General features: G+C 47.6%; 10 protein-coding genes across 10 annotated transcripts; 8 read left to right on the plus strand and 2 right to left on the minus strand.

Annotated features, from left to right (window-relative positions):
• Positions 1–178: 178 nt before the first annotated feature.
• N7516_008626 (uncharacterized protein) lies at positions 179–2,853 on the plus strand (the record flags this gene model as incomplete). Its single annotated transcript, XM_057221345.1, has 10 exons — positions 179–445; positions 596–834; positions 924–1,080; positions 1,164–1,254; positions 1,336–1,368; positions 1,428–1,488; positions 1,548–2,217; positions 2,277–2,365; positions 2,426–2,642; positions 2,710–2,853. 10 exons carry the CDS (start codon positions 179–181, stop codon positions 2,851–2,853), a joined length of 1,968 nt encoding a protein of 655 aa, XP_057071617.1.
• An 834-nt stretch (positions 2,854–3,687) lies between these two features.
• Positions 3,688–4,627, plus strand: N7516_008627 (aldo/keto reductase family protein; the record flags this gene model as incomplete). Its single annotated transcript, XM_057221346.1, has 2 exons — positions 3,688–4,203; positions 4,292–4,627. The coding sequence occupies 2 exons, from the start codon at positions 3,688–3,690 to the stop codon at positions 4,625–4,627; spliced, it is 852 nt and encodes a 283-aa protein (XP_057071618.1).
• A 90-nt stretch (positions 4,628–4,717) lies between these two features.
• N7516_008628 (initiator tRNA phosphoribosyl transferase family protein) lies at positions 4,718–6,588 on the minus strand (the record flags this gene model as incomplete). Its single annotated transcript, XM_057221347.1, has 5 exons — positions 4,718–4,872; positions 4,954–5,617; positions 5,716–5,888; positions 6,015–6,049; positions 6,251–6,588. 5 exons carry the CDS (start codon positions 6,586–6,588, stop codon positions 4,718–4,720), a joined length of 1,365 nt encoding a protein of 454 aa, XP_057071619.1.
• Positions 6,589–8,147: 1,559 nt separating this feature from the next.
• N7516_008629 (HAD family hydrolase) lies at positions 8,148–9,038 on the plus strand (the record flags this gene model as incomplete). Its single annotated transcript, XM_057221348.1, has 2 exons — positions 8,148–8,228; positions 8,286–9,038. Exons 1-2 carry the CDS (start codon positions 8,220–8,222, stop codon positions 9,036–9,038), a joined length of 762 nt encoding a protein of 253 aa, XP_057071620.1. The 5' UTR covers positions 8,148–8,219.
• Positions 9,039–9,630: 592 nt separating this feature from the next.
• Positions 9,631–10,873, plus strand: N7516_008630 (MutT/nudix family protein; the record flags this gene model as incomplete). The annotated part of the gene is made up of 4 exons (XM_057221349.1): positions 9,631–9,681; positions 9,799–9,891; positions 10,298–10,538; positions 10,635–10,873. 4 exons carry the CDS (start codon positions 9,631–9,633, stop codon positions 10,871–10,873), a joined length of 624 nt encoding a protein of 207 aa, XP_057071621.1.
• A 128-nt stretch (positions 10,874–11,001) lies between these two features.
• On the minus strand, positions 11,002–12,098 carry N7516_008631 (putative NUDIX family hydrolase; the record flags this gene model as incomplete). The annotated part of the gene is made up of 2 exons (XM_057221350.1): positions 11,002–11,514; positions 11,673–12,098. The coding sequence occupies 2 exons, from the start codon at positions 12,096–12,098 to the stop codon at positions 11,002–11,004; spliced, it is 939 nt and encodes a 312-aa protein (XP_057071622.1).
• Positions 12,099–15,633: 3,535 nt separating this feature from the next.
• On the plus strand, positions 15,634–18,236 carry N7516_008632 (uncharacterized protein; the record flags this gene model as incomplete). Its single annotated transcript, XM_057221351.1, has 4 exons — positions 15,634–15,671; positions 15,720–15,847; positions 15,906–18,018; positions 18,072–18,236. Exons 2-4 carry the CDS (start codon positions 15,720–15,722, stop codon positions 18,234–18,236), a joined length of 2,406 nt encoding a protein of 801 aa, XP_057071623.1. The 5' UTR covers positions 15,634–15,671.
• A 1,563-nt stretch (positions 18,237–19,799) lies between these two features.
• On the plus strand, positions 19,800–21,227 carry N7516_008633 (dolichyl-phosphate beta-glucosyltransferase; the record flags this gene model as incomplete). The annotated part of the gene is made up of 3 exons (XM_057221352.1): positions 19,800–19,913; positions 20,024–20,815; positions 20,883–21,227. 3 exons carry the CDS (start codon positions 19,800–19,802, stop codon positions 21,225–21,227), a joined length of 1,251 nt encoding a protein of 416 aa, XP_057071624.1.
• Positions 21,228–22,176: 949 nt separating this feature from the next.
• Positions 22,177–22,986, plus strand: N7516_008634 (uncharacterized protein; the record flags this gene model as incomplete). The annotated part of the gene is made up of 1 exon (XM_057221353.1): positions 22,177–22,986. One exon carries the CDS (start codon positions 22,177–22,179, stop codon positions 22,984–22,986), a length of 810 nt encoding a protein of 269 aa, XP_057071625.1.
• A 1,134-nt stretch (positions 22,987–24,120) lies between these two features.
• Positions 24,121–25,377, plus strand: N7516_008635 (uncharacterized protein; the record flags this gene model as incomplete). The annotated part of the gene is made up of 1 exon (XM_057221354.1): positions 24,121–25,377. One exon carries the CDS (start codon positions 24,121–24,123, stop codon positions 25,375–25,377), a length of 1,257 nt encoding a protein of 418 aa, XP_057071626.1.
• Positions 25,378–25,799: the final 422 nt, after the last annotated feature.

Genomic DNA, 25,799 nt, shown 5'->3' on the forward strand with positions numbered 1-25,799 from the left:
TAAAGGAGGCGAAGCTTTACCCACAGTTTAGTTATAAAAGTTATTGGCATTATGCTTAAAATGCGGCTCAACCTTGTATACTTTCATTGAGGCTATTACCTCTTCCCTTTCCTTACTTTTGGACATTACAACGTGTGGTGGTGATTCTGGATAGGAGATCTATCCTCTTTGTTGCATCATGTCGGTGCCGGCAGAATTACAGTGGATAGAGCTGCCAGAATGGGCACGACCCTGGCTCTCTGGTGTTTTGCCCGCACAAAGGATGGAACAAACCTCATGTGGAAGTCCACCTTCACCATCTCAAAATTCTTCTCTTCATCCGCCAAATGACTCTCCGAGTCTAACAAGCTTACCCTCATCTGTTTCAATGGGCTCAGAGGACACCGGGATTCTCACCAAGTGCCCAGAGCGCCGTATTATTGTCAGGCCTAGCCAGAAACGGACTGTCAGTAGAGCCCTAAGAGGAGTTCATCTATTTGTATGTGAATGTCTCTGAAATTCTGAACTTGAGAGGGGATCTCTCTGTATTATAGAGTGCAGTAGGCAACATTGGCCATGTTTTGTCCTTTGAAGATTGAAAAGCTAACAGAAACAGATGATCACAGTCAATGCAACTCTCGGTACAGGTCTCTACTGGCGTGGGGGTCAGATTCTTGAACTCGGTGGGCCGTTGGCGGTGGTTCTATCTTTCCTCTTCATCGGAGTGTTAACATGGGGTGTCATGCAATGTATCACTGAAATGCTCTGCATTTGGCCGATACCTGGTGCATTGTCGGTATATGTTAGCCAGTTTGTCGACGAAGAACTAGGGATCGCGGTCGGTGTTACTTATTGGTAAGTTGCACCCTCCACAGAACACCAGATTTCATACAAAGGATCGGTGAAGTTCATGATTAACGGGGAGCCGCTGACAACTATAAAAGGTTTGTCTATTCCATGTCCTTTTCCACACTGGTCGCAACCTCCGCTGCGGAGTTCAACTTTTGGCATTACATCCAAGAAAGTCGGGTTATACAGGGCTGCGTTATATATTTTGGAATCCCACTAATTCTCGTCTTCGTCAATGCCGTAAGAATTGAGGTACGCTTCCTCCGTTATTGCTAACCAACGCAAATTCTTGCGACTTCGAGATCGAGGAGATGTGCTAGCTGACGAGTATTCAGATCTATGGTTGGTTGGAAGTGGCCACAGGCAGCATCAAAATACTATTTCTTGGTGTTATCATCGTGACACTGATTGCAATTAATCGTGGAGGTTAGTAAAGTGCTTCGCGAAGGTCTTTGAATGAGTGTGTCTGCTGTTTCGCGTACATTTGCTAATGATAACGATGAGTAGCTGGCCCGAATACTCGCCCCTTGGGGACCAGTTGTAAGTAGTGGCTACTGTCTTATACATTGCTTGTTGGATCGAAGTACTGATATCATCAGATTGGGTTTCACCTACCGAATTTGATACACGGGCGGCCGATAACTGGGGCACTGCCTTACTGTGAGTTGTGGCATGTGTCTCTCTTTTTTTTCTGTCCAAATAATTAATTGACGTATCAGTATGAGTATTTCGATAGCAACTTTTGCTTATACCGGAGTCGAAGTTGTTGCTGCCTCTGCCCTGGAGGCAAAATGGCCACATCCGGCAGACGAAATGTCGACAATGCCAGGCACACCTCCGCGGTCTAATGACCCTCAAATCGGGAAATCATTCAAGTTTTCCGCTAGATTCATTCCCGTACTTGCAATGGTTGGCTATACCATCAGTGGGCTGGTCGCAACATTTGATATAGAGCGGAATAGTTGCGCTCTCCCACGGCTCAGTTGGCTTTCACTGGATGTGGAAGCCGGGTGCACAGCACCTTCGAACGGTGCTGCATTCGTTGCAATTGCCAAAATGTCCAATATTCCGCATTTGGCAGACGTGTTCAATGCTTTCCTTGTGTTCACGTGTCTCTCTTGTGCTGCTACTAACCTATACGTCGCCTCCCGGACGTTGTTCGGCTTGACAACTCGTTTGGATGGAGGCGAAGGCCAGAGATGGTATCTGCGTGTCTTTGCATGGTTTGGCAAAACGGATAGACGACAGGTTCCCCTGCGAGCTATAATATTCTCTGCCGCTGCGTTCTGGTGGGTGCCATTCCTGCAGCTGATCGGCGGAAACAACACTCAATCCTCAGCGAATACCACCGAATCCTCCTTGAAGGGAACTCGAGCCTCCGTTGACATGGTAAGAATGTGGCTTATCTTCCATCTCACTTCGAATCCAGAGCTAATAAAAGCGAATAGTTTGTGGAAGTATTGAGCCAAATGGCATACTCTGCGGTTTTAATCGTCTGGGCGTGCGAGTGTCTGGCGTTCATTCGCTTCTACCATTGGTGTGTCTAGCCATCCAGCTGTTGCATGTCCGTGATACTAACAAGGATTCTTTTCCCCAGTATTTATCAACATCGTCATTATCTCAAGCACGAAAATGTCCCCTACGTCCAGCGCTGGAATGACAAGGACCATGATGACTATCCATACCGCAGCCATAGACAACCACTGACGGCATATCTAGCCTTGTTGGGTTGTATCTTTGTCTCATTGGTCGCAAACGGTGCTGCATTGTGGAATGGGTTCCATCTTTTACCATTTTTAGCATCATACCTGACGGTAAGAGAGGATCATGTATCGGGATGAATTCAGTTTACATTGTACTAACCGCAATTTGTTAAACCAGGTCATTGTTTTTGTGGGCCTATGGGTATTGTTGAAGCTTATGCGGGGCGCGAAGTGGTCTTTGGTTGATCTCTCACACCCTAACAAAGTCGCCAGAATATTTAGGCATCTGCATGAGATCCGCCTGAGTGTAACACAGTCCTAATGTCTTATATGAGTATTGATATTGGGATTTGAAGTTCAGTCTTGGTTTGGAGCTGCCTGTCTTGACGGCTGTTACATCGAGAAATGGAAGTATGTAGAGCATGCCGAAAATAGGCGATCAGGATCTCCAGATGCACCTCTGACACCACCACTGCCAAGGCCACTCTAATTACTTGTATTCTGTCTGGCGATAAGAGCTGACGAAGAGCTTCCTTTCAATTCATCTCCAGGTGCTCTACTCCGGCAACGTGTGATTGGAGCCTTCGTAGAAACAAGCTATTATCGCCATGGAAGTTTCATGTAGACTTCTCATGGGGACCCACGTAAGTACATGTGTCTACAAGAATTGACCAAAAATCAAAAAATCATAACCCCTTACTATTGATCCGATCTTTTCAAAAAATACTCGACAAAGTACATTAGTAAATTCGGAGCCATCCCGCATTTCTCTTCGATGGCGCAATAGGTAGCATTATAAAACCAACTGTAAGCCTAATCAAATGGTATCACGCAATTCTTTGGTGGCCAAGGTACAATGCAGAAACGAATTTTTACAGCGGTAAATTTTTGTAAACAGGAAGAAAAGTAGACTAAAATTCAATTTGACTCGATGAATTTGCGCGTAGAGACTATTGTATGTTGTACTCTCAGACAAAGAATAGAGTGATGCCGCAAAGCCGTGCCTACCCAGGTGGTTGAGGTTAGTCATCCAAAATGACCTCATTTTCGCAAAGCGGGGCGAGGAGATTGTTCTTTTGAAAAAGAACTTGAGGACTCCCGGTCGACTTCTTTTTTTTTCCTTTCGCAAATAGCAATACCCCTTAATCACTCCAAGATGTCCGCCTCATTCAAGATTACCGACCTTCTCCCCCTCCCAAATTCGAGTGTCCGCATCCCGCGCCTCGGCTTCGGCGTTTACCGCTCCCCCACCAACCAGTGCGTGCAATCCTGCCTGAAGGCATTGGACGCAGGCTACCGACACATCGACACAGCACAATTCTACGCCAACGAGGCGGAAGTTGGTGAGGCACTACGCACCACCAGCGTTCCCAGAGATCAGATCTTCGTCACGACCAAGATCCTTAGCCCCGCAGCCTCGGTCGAGGCTACCTACGATAAATTGCTGGCTTCTGTGCACAAGATCGGCGGCGCAGACGGATATGTCGACTTGTTCTTGATTCACTCTTCCAGCTCAGGCTCTGCTGGGCGGAAGCTTTTGTGGCAGGCGCTCGAGAAGCTGTACGCGGAGGGCAAGACGAAGAGTATCGGTGTTAGCAACTTCGGTGTGGGACACATCGAGGAAATGCGCTCATATGCGCAAGTGTTCCCGCCTCATGTTAATCAAATCGAGGTTCGTGCTTTTGCTTCTATTACTACTCTTATATCTACATAGGTAGCTATTTGGTTTGATCGTGATCACTGACATTCTATCTTTGCAGCTCCACCCGTGGTGCCAGCAGCGCGTCATCGACGACTACTGCCAGAAGAACGGCATTATTGTCGAGGCATATTCGCCCATCGTGCGAAACTATAAAGCCAACGATCCAACACTAGTGGAAGTCGCAAAGAAGTACGGCAAGTCCACTCAGCAGGTCTTGATCCGCTATGCGTTGCAGAAGGGCTGGGTGCCTCTTCCCAAGACCGACAACCCCGAACGAATCGTGGCCAACGCGGATGTTTTCAACTTCGACATCAGTGTGGAGGATATGGCTGTGCTGGATTCCTTGGACCAGGGCAATGCCGGCGCTATCGTGGAGGCCGTGGACAACGAATGAGCGATATCTGGAGCATATTCTTAATGACCCAGGCGATTCGAAACCCATCAGGCCCGACCAGGCGATGCAATGTAATCACATTGCTCGAGGTCAATAATCCGGCGGCTGCATCAGGAAAGCATTGACAGATTGAAGTGTGGCGCGAGACGGGTTCACGTCATGTTTCGACGATACAAGCCAGGCTAGACGCTGTCGAATAAACTGCTTGCTGATCGCACGCTTGCTCAGTGAGGCATCGAAGCCGCCTGTGAGAAACAATTAGTTATTTTCCTCTTTCACATAGCGTTTGAATCCACCCAGACCACCCTGGATAATTGCATACATACCCTCGTCGTTATAAAACAGACAAACGATCGCAAGCAGCGTCCCTGCCGAAAGATCCTTCCCATTCTCACAAGTAACCAGCACCGACAGCGACGAATCCTCCCCAAGACTCGCGCCGATAAACTCACGCACCTTCTCCAGACATTTCCGTAGATCCCGACTCCCCAGTTTCCCAGAATCACAACCCAAATTGAGCCGCTTCGCATTTCCCTCCACAGCCGCAGCACTCCCATTGCAGTCAATGACAAGATCATACCGACCTCCAGCATCAACCCCCGCTCCCGAGCCAATGTACAAATTGCGCGTGGGGGAAATGAGTGTTGCGTCCTGAGCCACATCCAGCAGCTTATGTTCAGCCACCAGCCGGTCAATAAGCTCCGGCAATTCGTCTTCAGGTGTGCCCTTCAAAACAGCCTGATTGGCCCAGAACACCGGCGGCGTCAGCCCATGTGCCCACGCCTCGCTATCATCGCCCGCGCCTTGGATGTATCCGCCCTCGGACATTTCGGCGCCATGCACGCGTCTGGAAGCGGAGCATAGTACGAGTAGATTGTAGTCATCGCTTGTCTGCAAATCTTCCGGGTGAAAGTATGTCCTGTTGGCCCAGGCAATCTGGATGGGTTTGCCGAGTTGCTCGCGCAGATTGTCCAGATCGAGTTTCAGGCTCTGGTGGGTATCAAGTATCAGCTACTTTTGCCCAGATAAGGATGGGGGGTTGGTGCATTGGTTTGCCCAAGTCATGTTAATGTCACATATGTGTGTACCTTTAGGGAATGCACGAATCCTTCGATTCGATTCTCGATTTGTGCTTCTTCTGATGCGCCCAGGTAATCGGGTGGGAGGCGGACTGGGTGGTATTCAGTTGCGGATGGGAACAGGGCTCTGTTTAGAACGGCGCTCCAGATTGGCACGGTTTTTGATAATGCGTCTGGCATCACTAGTGGCGGGTTAATAGAGGATTCGAGGCTTGGCCGTAGCTATGGTATGCATAGTGATCAATTTGGGTAAGGGCGGCGGGATAATTCTCTAGCTGGGAATTGGTGCAGGTAGAGGTGGTACATACGTTTTCCTCGACGAGTTGAGTCCACAATTACACAGCTGCAACATCAAAGAAAATATAGTTAGCTTCCTTGCGTTCTTTTTATGGGCTCTTGGGTGAGGGATGATGCAGTGATGGAGTTGTTGCCATGATTTATACTTTGGGCAATGAAAACCCACACCAAAGGCACTCCTCCAACACAGATGTAAATTCCATAATTAACAGAAGCAGAAGATAGTGAAAAAGGAAGTTAGACTAACCCCCCATGATCCCTAGCTAGCGGGAGCAACTGCAAGTTCAGCCTACGAAAGCTAAAATCCCACTGACCGGTGTGGCCATCGGTGCTTTTGAAATAAGCACTGCCGGCCTTGACCGCAGGCGGGATATACCAGCTTCCACAGCGCTCATTAGCGACCAGAGGTAGGCGATAATGGTCAGCGACCTCTTGCGCAAAGGTGGCATCGGTCTCAATAGACTGGAGCCGATTGGCGACAGACAGTGCCGATCGCCGTAGAGACGAAAGCGTCTGGGAGATTGACAGCTGCGCCGACGGGAAATGAAGAGATTCCAGGGTCGGGAAAGTATCGGAAGACCCCATGTTCGCCCCTCTTTTGGCTGGAGCTGTTAGTGCCAAGTATATATTTCGAATTCAGATTGGTATCAGGTTGTTACTCCGGGGGTTGTACTAGACGCCGTTTCGGGAGTTGTGGGCAGTGCAAAATGGTGATTTGGCCCGAGACCCGTTGAGTCGTGCTGGTTAAATTGCTTTTGATTAGACGAGGTGTTATGTTGCGGTTTTTATTTTTTTGGTCTTCGGGTCGAATGTGAAGGAAGGCCGTTGTGGAATTGGCAGGTTTGGGATTTGGGTCTGACCAATCATGGTGTTTGTATGGAATGAGGTGGATCCAGGTTTGTGCAATGTATACAGTCGTGCTACATGGTGCCTGGTTGTTCCTGGTTGTGTAAATCTCCAGGGCTGTCGAGAAAATGGAATAAAATGATTGGGATAAAATTAATAAAGAGTCTACAACGCTAGCTTCCGGACTGTCGCACTCCGAGAATGATAGTATGTATGCTTGTAAGGTTGGGCACAACTCCCCTGAGCACCGAGATAATGATAGACTAACCCCTGACCCATGGCGATAATAGAGTGAGGTATAAAGCATTCAAATCACTCATCACTCACCGGAACTAGAATAGTGCTATATGTACTCTGTACCGAGGTAATCTTAACATCGGGTTCCTCTCTTAGTCCCCGCCAAGCATACTCTGAACGTCCAAGTGCATACTCCGTACTCGATATTATCTGACCGCGCCAGTTATTTAGGATAACACGGGAAGATGAACCAACGAGCGGAATATCGGGCCTGCATGCTTGTGTATGATGCTCAGTCATTCCGTGTCCCGGGTTTCTTTGCGAATTGGAGTTTGGTCTCCCCTCGGAGGACAGTGGGGAGACAGTAAGAAGACGGAGACATGACCGTGCATGAGTTTGGGCCTAGCAGGCTGATGTATAGTCGTATCTTGTAAGGTCTAATTAAATGGACCATTTGCAGTCTAGAATTCTGTATACTCTAGACATCAGGTGAGAAGGTTACTTGCATATTAAAAGCCACTTGAGTAGAGTACCCATGAAATGAAATAATGTCACGGGTTTGTATATCAAGGCAAATTTGAAACATCGAAGAGATAAACGTCGAATGGAATAAGCCGGTGAGTAAAAAGAAAAAGAAAAGAAAATGCGAGAAAACGCGAGAAACGGCGAGGTGAAACCATCGCACTTGCCCGGAGTAGAAAAAGGACACTAAGCTGTAACCAGACTAGCTTCTCTATAGGTCTGTGCTTTGTTTTATTGGCTGAATACCTGGCCGTCTCCCCAGATTCGAGGTACTGGATACCTACTTTTACACAATGAAATAAGGCCAGTTTGAGGTATATGGTACTTCCTGCCCCACGTCAGTGACCAGCCCCTCCCGCTCTGGCCCGGTTTCCCCTTGGAGATTGTGATTGCGGCGTCATTTCCTTTGGGGTTGGCTCTTGCCTTGGACTTAAATACTCCAATCGCCTATTTCCTTGTTTTGCCCAGGCATATTCCTCTTCTCTTCATTTTAACCTACATCCACTCTCCTAGATCAATACTAGATCAGTACTCTTCATACATTGCACTTCTACCCGCGTTCCTCCATCTCAATAAACAAACACCCCGGATCTACTCTCCGTACCTTCATCATGACTAAGGTACGATGATCGCCGTGTCTCCAATGAGAAGCCCACTGACGCTAACCTGGACTGCAGATCACGGAAATTTTCTTCGATTGCGATAACACTCTAGTCCTCTCAGAGGAGCTGGCCTTCGAGGCTTGCGCCGACCTGGCCAATGAGATTCTGGAGGCGAACAACTTCACTGACCGTTACACTGGCGAGCAGCTCATCAAAGACTTTGTCGGCCAGAATTTCCGCGGCATGATAGTCTCCCTGCAGAAGAAGTATGACTTCGAGATCGATGCGGAGAAGCTGGAAGAATACGTCACGAAGGAAGAGGACAAAGTCATTGCCAAGTTGGACGCTAAGGCTTTGCCCTGTATTGGTGCCACTGAGGAGCTAGAGAAGGTTTATGCGGCGAAGAAGTACGGCCTCGCTGTTGTCTCCTCTTCCGCTTTGCGCCGCGTTCTCGCTTCTATCAGAAAGGTTGGGCAGGACAAGTATTTCGACGAGGACAAGGTCTTTAGCGCTGCTAGCTCTCTGCCAAAGCCTACCTCCAAGCCCGACCCCGCTATTTACCTGTATGCTCTCGAGCAGGTCGGCAAGACTGCTTCCGAGACTGTTGCCATCGAGGACAGCAAGTCTGGCGCTCTTTCCGCAATTCGTGCTGGTATCCCCGTCATCGCTTACGTTGGTAGCTACAATGGTGAAGAGACGCAGAAGGAGATGGCCGCGGCCCTGACTGATCTTGGCGCAAAGACCGTCATGTACCATTGGTCTGAGTTTGAGGATCGTCTGAAGGATATCGAGAATGATGTCTCCGTCGATGTTCAGTCGTGCCTCTAAACGCACTCTGGCTGATGACCCTTGCACGCCCACGATGTTATGATAGCGAGCGTATGGTCGTTATGGAGTCTTCGCTTCTATTATTCTTTTTTGGTTTTACGCTACTCTGTGTAGCGTAGGCTCTTGGTTTCTCTTGATACTTGTTAGCAAAAGATGTTTCTATATCTTTTGGCACACAAGAGTGAGAAGTCTTGCTCGAGACTGGACTGTGTCCTGTCATGCTACTTTCTTCTTTGCCTGGTGCATTACTATTCAGTATCTTCTGTCTTTGCATAGACAGGTTTCGATGCGCAATGATACCATTTAACACTACTTGTCATGATTCTGTTCTAGTTTTTACTTTGTATCTCTCTCGTAGGGTATACATGTACCATTCTTTTTCATCTTAAGAACTAATACTGGAAATGTCGAAGACATCCATCAATATGAGACCGATAAGATAAGGGCCGACCCCGCCATCACCCCTCGTTCGAATTGGTTGACGATCTATCAATATCAGTCTAGTACTCCATTGGACGAATAACTCGTGAATCATTATCGAATCTCGGCTTGTTCCTACTTCTCCAATCTAAATCACATCAAATCCGTTACAATGTCAGCTCGCACGCAGGCCAAGTCCAAACTCATCTCACGGGGACCATTAGTGAGTTACTCCAATCTCCCCGAGTATCTATTCGGCAATGCAACTATGTGTAAAATATAGTTGGGGCGAGACTACCAAAACCGCGACGGTGCATGACTGACACGTTTTACCAAACAGGACCCCAATGAAGCCCGCTGGGCTCGAATGATCAAGACAATATACACTGACCCCCTGGGTGTCGAGCGAACATGGGAATCAGCTGAGCGCACAGTAAGAGTTATCCCGCCCTGTTATGTGCTTATTCCGTTATACTGCACGCCGTTGGTCCATGCCCGGGGTATATGCATCACACCCGGCGCAGGTATCCAAGTGACACGCCCGCGGAACTGCCACGAGGGCCACCTACGTGATAGCCTAAGATCCAGCCTCATCTAGATCGGGAAATGGTGTTTGGCATTGGTGGGGCTCCCTAGTCTCGGGAACCTCTGCTCCAGGTGGCTTTAACCCGGGCGTTGCCCGATGCTGTATCAAGCGATACCACATGACCATTGGTTGCCTTGCCATGTGTATTGGATGCATTGGTCGATCTCCATTACCACACATTTCAAGAAACCTTTCAGACCGGCTGTTTGTTGAAATTTACATTTCGGATTTCATGCTAACCGCGTTTTCCCAGACTCGTCCTGCCGGTGTCGAGCTTGATGGCGTTGGGATTGTCGCTATTCTGAACAAAGATACTGGCTCGGAGCTCCTTCTGCAGAAGCAATACCGGCCCCCAATTGATGCGGTCGTTATCGAAGTTCCCGCAGGACTAATCGATGCAGGCGAGACGCCTGAGCAGTGTGCTGTTCGAGAACTGAAGGAGGAGACTGGTTACGTTGGCGTGGCGGAGCAAACTAGTCCAGTGATGTATAACGGTACGTAGGCAGTGGCCGTCATCTTTGCTTGCTTCTGTCTGCGTTATTTAGCCTTTTCAGGTGCTGAAAGCTGACAATTGTCTATGACTTGATCAGACCCAGGACTTTGCAATACCAACCTCCATATGGTCCATGTCCAGGTTGACATGTCCCTTCCCGAGAACAAGAACCCAAAGCCTGAGCTTGAAGATAACGAGTTCATTGAATGCTTTACTGTTCCTTTGAACTCGCTATTCGGTGAGATGAAGAAGCTTGAAAAAGAGGGTTATGCTATTGACGCCAGGGTTGGAACGCTGGCCGAAGGAATTGAACTGGCGAAGAAATGGAGATTGTGAGCTAGGAATTGTGTCATATCTCACTGGCTTGTAGCACAACCATACATTGATACAAGCAAACACCTCGGCATAGTTAACTATTCCCCTTTGTTGTACATGATTCCCATTGTTGTACATGTTATTCGCACTCAAAGCAACCCATCCTGCTTCAATCCCTGATACAAAGCCCAAGCAGCCAAAGTCTTCCCATCCCTAGCCCCCTCCTTCCACAAATCCGCCAAAGGAACAACCTTGAGCGTAATCTTCTCCCCATGCTCCCGTAATCCCGTCAACTTCCCCTGTAACTCCTCAATCTCCTTCATGGGCATAGACTTCAGACACAAAAATAATGGAATAAACTCATCACTCCCGCCAGGAGATGGATACACAGCACTCTGCATGCGCTCACCGTAACCAGGCTCCTGCGCAGCCTGCAATGCCAGCGAGGTCATATCAATCAAATCCCCCTGCTCAACAGACAACCCGGTCTCCTCTTGGATCTCCTTCGCCGCCCCGCCAGCAAACGTCCCACTATCATCAAGCATCCCAGCCGGGATCTCCGGGAACGACAATGAGCCAGCTGGGATGCGGGGCTGGATGGTCAGGATAGCGCGCTTGTCATTCTTAGTTGGGGATGGTATATTATCCGGTTGGAGGATAAGCTATTCACTATAATTAGAAAACTAGAACATATTTATGTTTTTGAGTGGTGGGGCTGGGGCTGGGTGTTTTGCCTGGATGTATCTAGAAACACTAGAAAACAAAAGGGGAAAACCCTTCCTATCGTGTGGAAGGAAATATGTTGTAGACGACAACTCACCAATATGCCGACACTGCCCCCGCGCAAAAATACGCTACCGGGCAAAGTCTCGCCCTGGCCATTGGATACGTCTGCTTTTAACTTGATGAAGCCTAGTCGACCGCCACCGAAGCGGTCGACGGCTTGGATGTCGATTTTGCGCAGTACATATGGGTCATTGTGGAACTCGTGCGAGGGGTGTTCTTGCCGTGCTAGGGATTGCTGGAGGGTTGTTATCCAGATTTTGAAGGCTGGGAATGAAAGTAGATCATCTTGGCTTAGTCCTGGGATGCTATTCACGTGGAGGTTTAAATTGGGGATTGTGAATGTTGACATCCTAGCTGTTTTTGTTTTTGCTTTTGTTTTTGTGATGCTGATGATTGGTCTGCGTGTGGGGATCGGCTGTGTTGGTTTCAAGTGTCGCGCGGCAAGGCGAAGGGAGTTCATTAATTCGGAATGGGTAAAGACTATTGAAGTCCCTCTGAATTGCGATGTTTTTTGGGAAACTTGGTTTGTGAGTCTTCCGTTTGTGAAGAACAACATAATTTGGACACTGCTGTTTTCAAATGTTGTTTCTATGACGTCGTTCAGTCTTGATCTCATCCCTTCAACCCTTTTCAATGAAATATGTATTTTAGACATTGTATACCTCAAGCACTTTCTTCTCAGTAATTATTAATTCTGCTCTTGTGAAATTGCTATTTCAAATGTTTTTTGAAATTCATCATTCATCATAGAGCCCCAGCCCATTGATAGCTTTGGAGCTATCATTCTCGGAATATATAGTTCCACCTTTTATTAGAAACAGTAACTAGAGCATAGCTTTGTCTACGACTGGTTTCAACAATTGGTTTCAGAGGTCAACCATATAAGAATGTACCCAAAGCTGCTATTGGCCATATCTCATCTTTCGTATTACAGGTTTATCCCAAGTCTACGACTCGTCAAATAGTTTGGCCTGTTAGCCCTTTAAGAAGCAATCCCTCTACCAACGATTTCATTGGTCAATACAAATAGATTGGTCATCAAAATAAACTTTCTTAAAAGATTGCAGCTGCAGCTGTATCTCAATGCCGACGGGCCTGACAGCCTCGCAGATGAATTCATACGTACCGCACAAAAGATTTATGATTTATCTCAATGGCGAATGGAGTCATTCCTACTTCGCATAAAATTAGACAACAACATATATACTATACTATATAATTTTATTTTCCTGTCTTTCTTTCCCGTGAGTTTCCATGTTCTTCATAAGCGCTCAGATATCTCGGGCTCCGATGAGGGGTGAGAATATGCATGTCACACGAGTCCCGTTAGGCTCTTTAAAGAGAGACCTGCAAGTGGTTGGAAAATTATCTCAGCTGAGCAGCAAACGCATGTTAATAGCGGTCAACAGTATTTACAGCTACATAGCTGCCTGGTGAAGTTGCTGATAGGGCCACAGGACCGACTAGTTATGTTCCTAGCCAGTCCCTCGATTTCAGAACCAGACACGTGTTAATATGGAATCTACCTTGAATAACTCATCACGAAGAAAAACGAAAATGACTAGAGACGGCTGAAGTTGGTATAGTGTGACCCCCCCCCGGGCATGGGTAGAGGAAGCCTAGTTCCAATAAACCCTGTCAATAGTAACGGTTACATGAATTTGCCTCACACCCCAAAAGTCACATCCACCATTCTTGAGACAAAGCACTCAAAATCATATGAAGGTAAACTAGACCGAGAGCCGAGACCATTGAAATCATTGCCTGATCAAGTAAACTCCATACAACATACAAATGCACAATACAGGCTCACCAATCATATGAACTTTGTAGCCGAGCACGACCCCCTTTCCATGCAGTCTAAGCATCCAAGATCCTTGAGCTCTAGAAGTCACGTAGAAGTTCACCCACGTATATTTCACCCGGGTGAAATGCGCAGCTTATCTTCTCCGCTTTAGTAAGACGCTAGAACTCGACGCATATCCCCTGCGAGCTTATTACACTAAGATATGAAATATCGGAAATCAACTAGGTTATACACCGCAGACTGCATGTTCCGTACTACTGCCAGGGCATTTCCCATCTAGGGGGTGCGACAAACAGACCTTTTGCCCGGGTGATGGCAAATGTGCCCACTTATGTCTTTCCCGCCTGCTTGCTTCCGTGTGGCGTGCAATAATATCACATCATCACTCTCCCTTGCAGCGGCTGCATTTTAAGTTGCTTCCCGAGAAGGGAGGTAGAATCAACGGGGGCTTGATCCCTTTGTTTGGGGTGAAGTGGCGAGCGTACGAATTGTAGTTGCCTTGGCTGTAAATTGCGACCCAGGTCGGTATTGGGTGGCGCAGGGTTGGACAGCAAGTTGTTTTTTTTTGTTATATTGGAATATATGTATCTTATTGGATACCGAATAAAACTAGAACAGAACCTGGCTATATTATATGCAGTACTATTGGTTTTATACAGGGCCCCTTAAAACACCCGGACGCTCTAATCATTACGGGCGCTTAGGCGATAGGCTCAGGCAGCCCTGCCTAAGAATTTCTGACAGGCAGGAAGTGCACTAACGTCATCCTGCCAAGACACTCGTGGACTTGTTTTGGTATTAATGGAGGCAAAGCAAAAGTATAGGGTTCAGGGAAATTTTTGAAGGTGGCAGATGTTGAGTAGTTCAATTGTAGCCTATATCTTGGCTCAGGTTGTGCACATTCGTATTAGGCCCACCACATAGTAACTTTCTAAGTTTAGAACTACCTAGGTAGGTATAGGTATAGATGGAATACTAGGTAGCAGTGGCCATAGCTCCAACCTCAAAGTCAAGTTATCACCTGGGCGTTTTGACAATTCAACAAGGCCATGTGGTCCAACGCTCGTGGACAGCCCGTTAGCAACCGTACATCAGCCCATTTGCTAGTCTATTGCATGATTACCTGTTACCGGCATTCAAGGAACCCCATCTACTGGTGATTTAATACCAAGGCAGCTAATAATGGTGTGAGCGCAATATAGTGCACCCCTGAACGCCCAATCACACCTTGGAATACCACCAACTGAGCCAAAGATTGTCTCGGTCTAGGGTGAACCGAAAAGGAAAACCGGTAATCTTCACTTCGAAGTGGAAGCGAAAACGAGAGCGAAATAGCGCAAGACCCAGGTTCATCCCTGTGGCCAGGTGGGCCAACTGGGAGAAAAAACAAAGGCTCTTTGGCCAGAAACGCCATGATCCCTTAAAGTTTGGCCAAAAAGAACCGGTGTAGTTCAAATTCAGTGATAGTAGCCAAAAGAGCGGTGACGGGGAAACCAATGTCCCAGCACTGCAAGGGTAAACGAAGTCCGTCGTTGACCCGAAGGCTTTCCCAAATCGTTAAAGACGATGCATATCACATCTGGATGTATTGGGAGACAATCGGAACAGCTGTTGGGCAATGATGGGGTAAACTTGAACTCTACAGCCGCTGGGGTAAGGCTGTCAAGTAATTGAGGGATCACCTGTTTCAAACAAGACATATTTCTTCAATATCTTGCAGATCATGTTAAGATTCTGGCAAGTCCTGCATAGGAAAAAGTGAGGCGGAGTATATAGATCTGGGAGGGGTGGTTCAGGGCGGCTATTGTCTCTCTTGACAGGCGCGGTTACGAAAAGGAAATGACTTGGCACCAGGGGCTATGGAAACCTTCAAGAAGTTCGAATGTTCCACCATTGGATGAACATCGGAGAAAAGGGGAAAAGGAGGGGGTAGGGGGGTAGGGGGGTGAAGAAAGTGATAGAAATACCAAAACGAAAAAGGCAACCGGGGTAGTTCGTAAGGTAAATACAGATTTAAAAAATACTGTAATTTACAAACAGATCGGCACGGGCCAAACACCCAGTTGCCCACACGGATGGATGCCTTTGGGATGGATTTTTGCATTGTTATTCGCAACTTCTACCTGGTCGATTTAATATAAACTATTTAAAAGGTTCCCCTCTTCTATATCTTTACCCCCAATCTCCGTGACAATATGGAAGATTGGGCTCTCTTTTTCTTACCGGGTGCGTTGGCCACTCCGAAGACTCGAACGATAAGCTAATTCTCCCTAGATGACTGAAATGGGCGACAAGCCAATGTGCCGTAAGGAGGCAATACTGACTAGGCGGAATTTTTGCAGTCTGTTAGATGGCAAGACAAGGCCCTCAGACAGACTTGTCCGTAGCGACGTGTCACATAGGTAAAATTGCAACCTTCCAAGCTTTTGTTGCTTCCATTTCTTTTGACTGTTCATACAGGCGATCTATGAAAAGACTATTTCCAGAAGAACCCATATCTGAATCGATGGGTACCCATGGCCGCTGCTCGGTCACCTCGCCAATATCCAGTGTTCGACCAAAGTCTACTGGCGTCCTAGCAGATGATTGCACTATGGACCCGCTCAGTAGTCACAGCATGAGAGTGATGAGAAGCCCCGCTTGCACCGGTGTAGGCCATGTTGGCAAATCACGTCGCTTGGACAGCTTCCGGGTCTCTCGGGAGCCTCGGCGGTTGTCGGGATCGGCCTCTCATCAGCTAAAATCCAACATACCTCCATGTATAAACGAACGCCCAGCAGATCCAAAAATTGAGATCAGTGCACTCAGGCAGGAAGAGGAATTGCAGTTAGCTCAAGGCTCTACGACCAGTCCAGAATTGCAAAGACCATATTCAACACCCGTTGCTGTGCACAGCCAAAATGCTGTTGAGGTTCAGAGTATCCCTCACGCCACGCAAACGCAAATGGAATCGCAAATGGAATCGCAAATGGAAACGCAAGAATCTTGGCAGACGAGAAATGATCAAATAATAAATCAAAATGGGGAGACAGTGGAGGGAGGCGCAATCACTCAGGAAGCAAAGCCTCATGAAATGTTCAGGCAACCGGAGACCCACACCATCAGCGAGGAGCAACTGATCAATGAAGTGCGGGGGATTTATACCGGACTTGTCATGGTGGAAAAGAAGTGCATCGAAATCGACAGGCAACAGGCGCAATCGAAGGACGAACTATCACAAGCTCAGTGGCAAGCATTCGTCAAGCTACACCGAACACTACTCTATGAACATCACGACTTCTTCCTCGCCTCCCAACATCCGTCGGCTGGACCTGTTCTTAGAGAATTGGCTCAAAAGTACGCCATGCCGGCGCGTATGTGGCGATACGGAGTACATTCATTCTTAGAGCTGTTGCGCCAGAAACTTCCCGGGTCGATGGAGTATATGCTCGATTTCATCTACCTCTCATATTCAATGATAACGTTGCTGCTAGAAAGCGTGCCATATTTTAAAGAGACTTGGATTGAGTGTCTGGGTGACTTAGCACGGTACCGAATGGCCGTGGAAGAATTCGATAAGAAGGACCGTGAACTCTGGGCAGGGGTTTCGAGGTATTGGTATAACCAGGATGCAGAGCGAAGTCCAGAAAATGGCCGTATCCAGCATCATCTTGCTATTCTGGCGCGTCCGGACGTTCTCCAGCAGTTTTTTCACTATACGAAAGCATTGATCTGCGTTCGCGCGTTCCCTAATGCTCTCGATAGCATGATCCAGCTAGTCACTCCTCTTATGAACGTGCCGATTCAGAAAGGAAGTCCAAGTTTGATTGCTTCGTTCGTGACAACTCACGGTGCGCTTTTCATGCAAGCTCCGGTTGAGGACTTCGTTTCTCGGGCGAATGTGTTTCTTTCTATTCTACGTAAGGAGATTGGTTGGGTATGCCGACATGGGCAGCAAGGTGTGCAACTCACGTCTTGCAATATCTCCGCAATATTTCAATATGGGAGTAAGCATGGAGTGATGGAAAAGGATTTTATATTGAAGTTGCGCAATCCTACGACAGAAGATCGCCTGATAGCAATGAAGTGGGCATCTAGCGCGCCTAGTGCCCCTCGGGCATCCATCCATACCGCATATAGTGATCTTTCGTGCCAGCTTACATTCCGGGCAAGCTCTCTCGCGTTTCACACATTGATCGTTATGTTAGGCCAAATCGGCGATCCAAACATATACCCGAGTGTGCATATCTCTATGGCATTTGTGTGGTGTCTTACACTCAACCCAGCTGCTATACAACGACTAGAACCACTGGTTCCGTGGTCGCTACTTGCGAATTATCTCAACACCTTGTTCTGTCCCGATACGATCATTTCAAAGATCGAAGACGAATCATTCCCACTTCTTGACGACTCAAGTGCACATCAGTTACCGGAGGACTTTTTAATCAGAGGACAGACATGGAGCCGGCTTTACTACCCAGAAGATTTCTTCGAGGGGGCTCCTACAGAAGACAACAGACCATCCACAGAAGAACCTTCAACAGTGATTCCTAGAAGACATCGGTGTCTTTGGTTGGGAGTGCGGATTGCAACTGTCTGTTAGCCCTCATGTCTTTAAAGCACATTTAAAACTGACCATCTAACTAGTTCACCCGCTGGATGACATACGATCAAACGCGACGATTCACGCCTACCCGATTAGCAGATGAATTCGCGCCAATAGCAGAATCCCCCGCTTACCTTTATGGCAATCCCTACTCACTAGGAACTGAGATATCACACTCCTCCGATCAGGAGATGCAGGAAGTTTGAAAACGGGGTTGGGTGACTTCTGGCTCTATTGCGGGTTCCGTTATGGCGTAAGCTGTGCGTCTTGACGGTGATCATTTAAGGGCTGGTGGAATCCTGGGGTTGTCTTTTTTTTTTCTTGTTCGAATCAGTGCTCAAGCCTTTTGAGCGCGGATCATCCCTTTGGACACTTTCCGTACACGAAGCCAGAGAGTGGATCCTTTTCTTTCGTTATTACCAGACAGGAAATTCATGAATCGGCCACAACTACACGACAGATATCAGATTACTCCCCGGTCCCGGGGGGCCCACCCTGGAAGGCCTGCCTCTACCTGGACCACTCTCCAAGGACTGGACCGTTTGGGGTCTCCAAGGATTCTCACATCTATTGCCACGGATATATGGAAAGGTGCCCTGTCCCAGGATGCCCTCGCTTCTGTTCGTCCGGCTCCATAATGCTTGGGAAGGTTCACTGGCCTTGCTGATCAGTTTCCAGGCATTGCGCCACGCTATTGCACCGTGGTTGGACTTGCCATGTTGGAAGCCAAGACTCCTGCTTCAGTCGCTTTTCCGGACTCGGATTACTCCTTCTATCCAGAAGGGGCACATTCAGAATTGTCAGAAAGAAGTCATCCTTGGCTTCTCGATGTGTTGTTTTGTACTTGCTAGTTAAAGGAAGGAGTCTTTCTAAAATAACAGAGGATACAAATCTAGGGGGCAAAGTGGTAGGAAAAAGAAAAATCGGGATGATAAGAGAAGGAAAGTATTTGAATAAAAACATGAAAACTTCGAACTTTTGGTGTCAGACACTTCCTATTTGGGCAGTGTTCGTGTATAGTATACTCGTCCTTGTCCCCCAGCTTCCAGGAATTTCTTCTTCTTCTCCTTCCAAGGTTAACAACATATGCATTACTCGCATGATTTTCTGTGGCCCTTTTTATGGATTGTGGGTAGCAGAATAGCCAGCAAAGAGTATTCAGGCATCGCAGTCCCGTCCTCACTTAGCCAATTCTCTTGCTATCCTTTGTTAGAGACAGTCCTCTAGCTTTGACCGTTGAAGAACACTCTGAGGGAGCAGCGTCGTTTGATAGAGCAATAATCAGCTCTTGTATACGACCATGTTCACACCAAGGGCTGACCGATCTATGTGATCTGAGGTTAAACGCGTATAGACAGGTGTATGCGCGTATATAGGCAATGAGCTGTAGTATACATGAACTATAACAGAACACATATGTATAATAAAATAAAATAAAATACTACTTATAAAATAGTAAGACATAGGATCATATAGTGTCTTACGAACGAACGGTGGCTCCCGGAGGTGGATCTATTCCGTATCGGCTTGCGAGTTGCCGATAAAAGGCCAAGCTGGCGATTATCAACTTACAGCATTCCTCCCCTCCTTTCTACCGTCTCTCTCCCTCTCCCTCTTCCTCTTCAATGGCGAGGATCATTCTACTTTACCTCTATGAATAAACAGTTTCTCTCTCGGACCTAAGTGCTTGCCTTATCCCTTCCGGCATCACTCCCGTCTCCGCTTCTCTTCCGTCTCCGCATCTGACGCCGAGCTCGTCACTCTGCACAATGGTGGCAGCTTGGAGCGAGATCTGTCGCCAATGCGTCAATACTGTGGTGGAAATCCCAGTTCAGATCTTACTCATTGCTGCCCTAGCCACATTGCTGGGACTATTTGTCCTAGTGAGTCCATTTTCCCCCACTCCGCTTGTACCAGCCAGATCGCGCACTTCAGACACGTGCAGCCCTAATTACAAGTTACTGACCTATCAATTCTACTTTCAATCATCTAGTTCTCGCTGTTTATATTTTTCGTTGCGCCAGTCCCACGAGAACCTCTACCAGAAGAAAAGAAGTATAGAACCCTCGCCAAAGATGGATCCGTGACAGACCCCGAGCCCCTACCCTGCTGGCTCGAAAGCCTAGACGCCAAAAAGAGCACTCGCAAAACCACCACAGCCCACACAATCGCACCAGCCGAGCTATTCATGTCCGTCGTAGTACCAGCCTACAACGAGGAAGACCGGTTAACCGGAATGCTGGAAGAAGCCGTCAACTACCTGGAGCACATGTATGGGGACACAGCCAGCGCGATCGCCAGGGCCAGCAGCCCAAGTACAATGGAGACGCGCTCAATGCGCAAGCGCAAGCCGAACGGGGATACCACTAGTGACGCCACAGGCTCCACTTCAGACCGCGGCTGGGAGATCATCCTCGTCTCGGACGGGTCGACAGACCACACGGAGGAAGTGGCATTCCGGTTCGCGCGTGACCACCAGCTCTCTCTACACCCCAAGGGACACGCGGGTCCGTGGACACCGCAGGCTGCGGAGGGCGTCCATATCCCGCCTGGCGCGATCCGCGTCGTGAACTTGACTCATAACCGCGGCAAGGGCGGTGCGGTCACGCATGGTATGCGCCATGTCCGGGGGCAGTATGTTGTCTTTGCGGATGCGGATGGGGCGAGCAAGTTCGCTGATCTCGGTAAGCTTGTTGGGGCTTGTCGGGATGTGGGGGATTCGGAGGGGCGGGCGGTTGCTGTTGGATCGCGGGCGCATATGGTTGGTAGTGAGGCTGTGGTTAAGGTATGAATATTTGATATCTGGGTGATTGGATGTTTTGTGAGGTTGATTTGCTGACTCTGCTGGATAGCGATCCAAGCTTCGAAACTTCCTGATGCATTCGTTCCATTTGATCCTACGGCTCATGACGCCTCCTAAAACGGCTACTGTCAAGGATACGCAGTGCGGATTCAAGCTGTTCTCTCGCAGTGCGCTACCTTATATTGTGCCGTATATGCATTCCGAGGGCTGGATCTTCGATGTTGAGATGCTCATGCTGGCTGAGTTCGCTCGGATCCCTGTGGCTGAAGTGCCTGTGGGATGGAGGGAAGTTAAGGGTAGCAAATTGAATGTCTTACGAGATAGTATCGGCATGGCTTGGGGTTTGGCTGTTCTGCGGGCAGCTTGGTCGCTGGGTGTGTATAGACAGCGATGATCAAGGAACTTTTGATTGTTCCCACTTTTTCCGAACAATTTTCCATAGCGAATAAATTGCATCTTGAATTTTTGGAGACTTGGATTTGGTTTTTTTTCTTATGTACAACATACTTCTCAAAATGATGTCTTTGATCTTGTAGTCGATTTTAGTATTGTTGGATAACTTTGATATTTGAATGCGCTGCTGAGAAGCCGTTAGTTAGATACCTAGGTAGTACAACATACATATCTGCGACGAGGTCTCTATCCACTGGATCGGTTGCTTCACTACAAATATAATTACCTAGGTACTTCTACTTTACAATGTCACAGTAGATATTATACTCAACTTACAGTCTGCATCTTACAATATGCATCCATGGCATGTTACTCAAGCGCAAATATGTTCTTCGACGTTGCTTGGCATTACTACATATGTATATCTTCAAGACGAGTTTTCTATAAATCAGATCCACTAATATACTAATACGTGGATCCCCAAGGACAATCATACCATTTAAAGGCTGTCGCATAAAAATTTGCAAAACATTGAATTCATCCATGGTCCAGGAATCCAGGAACGAGTATGTATTATTTAGGGTACATATGTTGAACATTCCAAGGTTTTACTATTCTACAACATGCGGTGAAGTATATGCAGTGTGATATAGATCAGATTACTCGGCATTTCGTTTAAAGGGTCGACATGGGCTGATGCTTTAGATTTATGTTATGCAAGGTCATCTAGGAGTACCGAGTACTCCGTACAGCTATTTTGGTTCAGCATTGACTTTTTCTGATCAAAATTTTTCTGACGGTGGCGAGACATCTATATAGCGTATACACCCGAGTGGTACCACAGCCTTTTAAACGGCATTAACAGCCGCATTTCGCAAGCTCAATATTCCATTCCATATTGCTTTTTATTGCTTTTTCTTCTAGCGTATCTAAAAAGTAGGCATGCAGATATGAAGCCAAATCTTACTCACACATCGATATCACCATCACGGCTCCTCCAACTCCCAGCCGAACTCCGTCTCAAGATCTACGAATATGCACTAGACGTACCAAACGAGTACCTAGTCAGCAAACCGATGATCGTACTAGGCGATCATGGCAACACCTTCACAGCCCGCGGTCAATACCGAGCATTATCAATGAGTCCGCACTGGGTTGGCGAAGACGGCACCGCACGCAAGTTACTCGCGGTGAACCGGCAACTCCACAACGAAGTCGAAGACTACCTCTACTCAACGCACACGCTCTTCCTCCGCAACTCCTTCAATCTGGACCGCCTAGCCGACTTCCTGGATACGCTCAGCGCAACCGCGCGTGCGCGCATCCGCAGCGTCGGCTTCGAGGTCTTCTTCTTCGTGCACACGCAGACCGGCGTGCCGAAGCGCACGCTAAAGCAATACGAGGCCGCCGCACGGCTTCTGGCCGAGAAACTTCCGTGCTGGAATAGTGTGCTGCTTTATCTCGATCCGCGCTACTATTATCCGTCTGCGAACGTTGGTGGTCGGGATCTCACGGCCCGAGGGGTGTTTGATCTTGCGACGCGTTTCGGCACTTTGTGTAAGGATGTGAGCTTCTATCCGCTGCCGAATGGTGATCATCATCTGCTTGATGAGGCTCAGCAGTTTGTTTGGCGGAGTCGTTCGCCGTTGAGACAGCCAGATGGTCGTCGGTCTATTAAGGGGTGTTCGGCTTGGTCTTTGGATTTCAAGAAGAACTTGGTTGCGCCAAGTCGGGTTCGGCAGGCCTCGTCTGTTTACTAAGGGCTTCCCCCTTTTTTTCTTTTTGCATCTTTTTGCATCTTTTTGCATCTTTTTGCATCTTTTAGCATTGCGAACTTCGGGTGATTTGGTTTGACTTTTTCGGGTTTGTTTTTGGCAGACTAGCCCTGCTAGCTCTGCGTCATAATGCCTGAGCGCGCATTATACCAGTCAAGTGCATATTAAAGGTTTTAATGTGGCACATCTTTGGCGTAAATGGCGGAACTAAGGCGTCCGGGCTGTTTTTTTTTTTTTTGGTTTTTTTTAACTCTCTCTCCATTCTTGTTGATTCCACTAATACAGTACAATATACGGAATACAAGGTGAATTCTACCTATGTTGTAGGTAGATATATATATTTTTGTTATGGTGTTGGCCTTAGGCCTTTAACTGGTGCCTCAGGCATAAATCCCTCAGCAGGTAGTGAAGTAGGCAGGATCCTCCCTTTGTAGATGCCACAACATGCTTTTTGTTATATATTTACACACATAGAGATGATCTATATATAATATACAACACACATATATATACAACAATAAGATCCATCCTAAATCATCTTATTAATGACATTTCCTATTCAAGGCCTTTTGACGTCATACGTTCTGGTCAGATGCGTCCAGTTGCATTTCTTCTTTTCTTTTCTCTCTTCTCTTTTCTCTTCTCCCATGTAACCCTCCTCATTTCCCCGGAATATGTGGGGATGTTCAATGTATATTTGAATATTTGAATATTTAACATCTTTACTTCTCTATTCTCCTCTCCTTATAGGAATTTAGGAACTTGGCACTTGGTACCTGAAAAAAAGTTACAAAAGCTACCCAAATCCTAAACCTGCCCAACTAGCATCCATTCACCTGCGAACGCGTGACCCGAGGCTTGACGTGTGCTGTATCGGGAACCTCGCATGAAATTCCGGCATATTACATGGCCAAGTGTTGTGAGCACATTGACCGCTTCTAGAAACTCCACAGGTCTCAACGTGGAAAGCCCACAGCTCTGCAGGTTGGGCACTATCGTGATTTATCGTACTATCATATCGTCCACATTACGGAGTACTATCCTCTCCCTAATAGTTATATAACCTTATCTGCCGACTTGCGCTCATTTTATCGTGAGAAAAATCAAATCTCAGACACCATGAAAACTACCAAATTACCAGACGGCCACGGAAGTCTCTACAAGGAAGTACGCTTTTCTCCGACCGAAACACCAATCCGTCGCACAAAATCTATTTCAGCCACATTTCCTCCTATAATTTCAGGCTACGGCCGAACAGCATTCCAAGACTCGGCCTTGGTGAATTCGTTCACCATGGATACTTCCTATATAGACCAATCGCGGGCGCTTCTCCAGAGCCAACGGCTGAACTTCGAGACAGAGAGGGAATTGTTTGCGCAAGAGCGCCGATTATGGGAGAAAGAGCGGGCGTTGTTACGATCGAAAATTGTTGAGTTGGAGGTGCTTGTCAAAAGCCAAGGGAACAGAACAAGTCAATTGGGATCGGACGCCGCCAAACTTGTACTTGCAGGTGGAATATCGCAGTATAACACAAATGGCCTTGCGGCTCAAGTGTGGGAGGGGACAAGTCCAGGCAATAGGCCAACAAGGGTGTTCTTCGACCACGAATATCCAGACCAAAGCTATCTATCGCCAATCTCCGAAAGTGGGAATCCGCCATCCCTTGATCGGGCTCTTTCACCCCGATCCCGACCATTAGACCCTTCTGGAGCGCCTGTGAGTCAGCCGGTGCCGATTGAAAAGCTTGACAGGACCCTAGATGGTATCACGCTCAAGTCCACAGCGCTGCCACCTGCCGTGGTAGCTCGAGTGATCACCCCGCCCTCCCCGTCGCCCCTGGTAACCCCTGGAACTGCCCCTTCAACCGCTGCAAGGCCTATCATGGAGCATCGAAACAGTCTCAAATTGAAGCTGTCAGAGCTTGGCCCACCCAATGAGAACTTGCTCCGCCATGCAGGTCACACCCCGATGGCGATCATCGACGTTGATGATAGTCGGTCCACCCAGGAGGGGACTCCCCTCGAGGTTGGCTCCCACATTGAAGAGGCCCCTCTTGAGCCCGTGGCGAACGTTCACCAACCCACCGAAAATAAGATCTCCTACTTTCCTGATGTGCCAGACGACCCCGCTCTCACGGGACCCCTCGGTCTGATTAATGACGAGGAGCACGACTCCAGTTTTTTGAGCGAACTGGATCAGAAACTCCTTGTTCAAGCGAAGAGTATTCTAGGCAGCTCGGTTGAATCGGCCGATCCCAATGAGACTGATTCTGAGTCTGAGTTCCCTCGCCAAGGCGAGCAAGAACTTGAAATCAAATTCAAGAAATCTACTAATTTTGGTACTGCATTTGGAATATCGAACTCGGGTCAATTGTAAGGAAACATATATTTCCCATATACAACTTGGATCTTTCCGATCTGCATGTGAGATAGGTCCTACTATGTCTATTGTGGATTTTCTTCATGTTGCATATGCTTTTGATGCTGTACCTTTTTTTTTCCCCCATCTTCTGTTCTCCCTTCTGGCGAAATACCTCACGAGATTATGATATATGCCGATATGTGCAATACAACCTCATTTGTTTCAAATGTTTCAGATTTCCCCCAGGTCAGTCTTCGTTACTGGGATGACCTGCTTGACTCGACAGGCAACTGCCAACAGCCCTAGCAAGTTTCATATGGACTCGCCTGTGTTCGAGTTCCTTGCGTGTGATTTATATGCATTGAATATTAGTCCAATGTCCTGATTGGCTCCTTGGAAAGTTTCTTGTAGAGAGGGATCTGAGTGTCTCTGTGCCT

Source organism: Penicillium verrucosum (genome assembly GCF_028828655.1).
Source record: "Penicillium verrucosum strain IBT 35672 chromosome Unknown utg000003l_segment0_segment0, whole genome shotgun sequence".
Taxonomy (NCBI): Eukaryota; Fungi; Ascomycota; class Eurotiomycetes; order Eurotiales; family Aspergillaceae; genus Penicillium; species Penicillium verrucosum.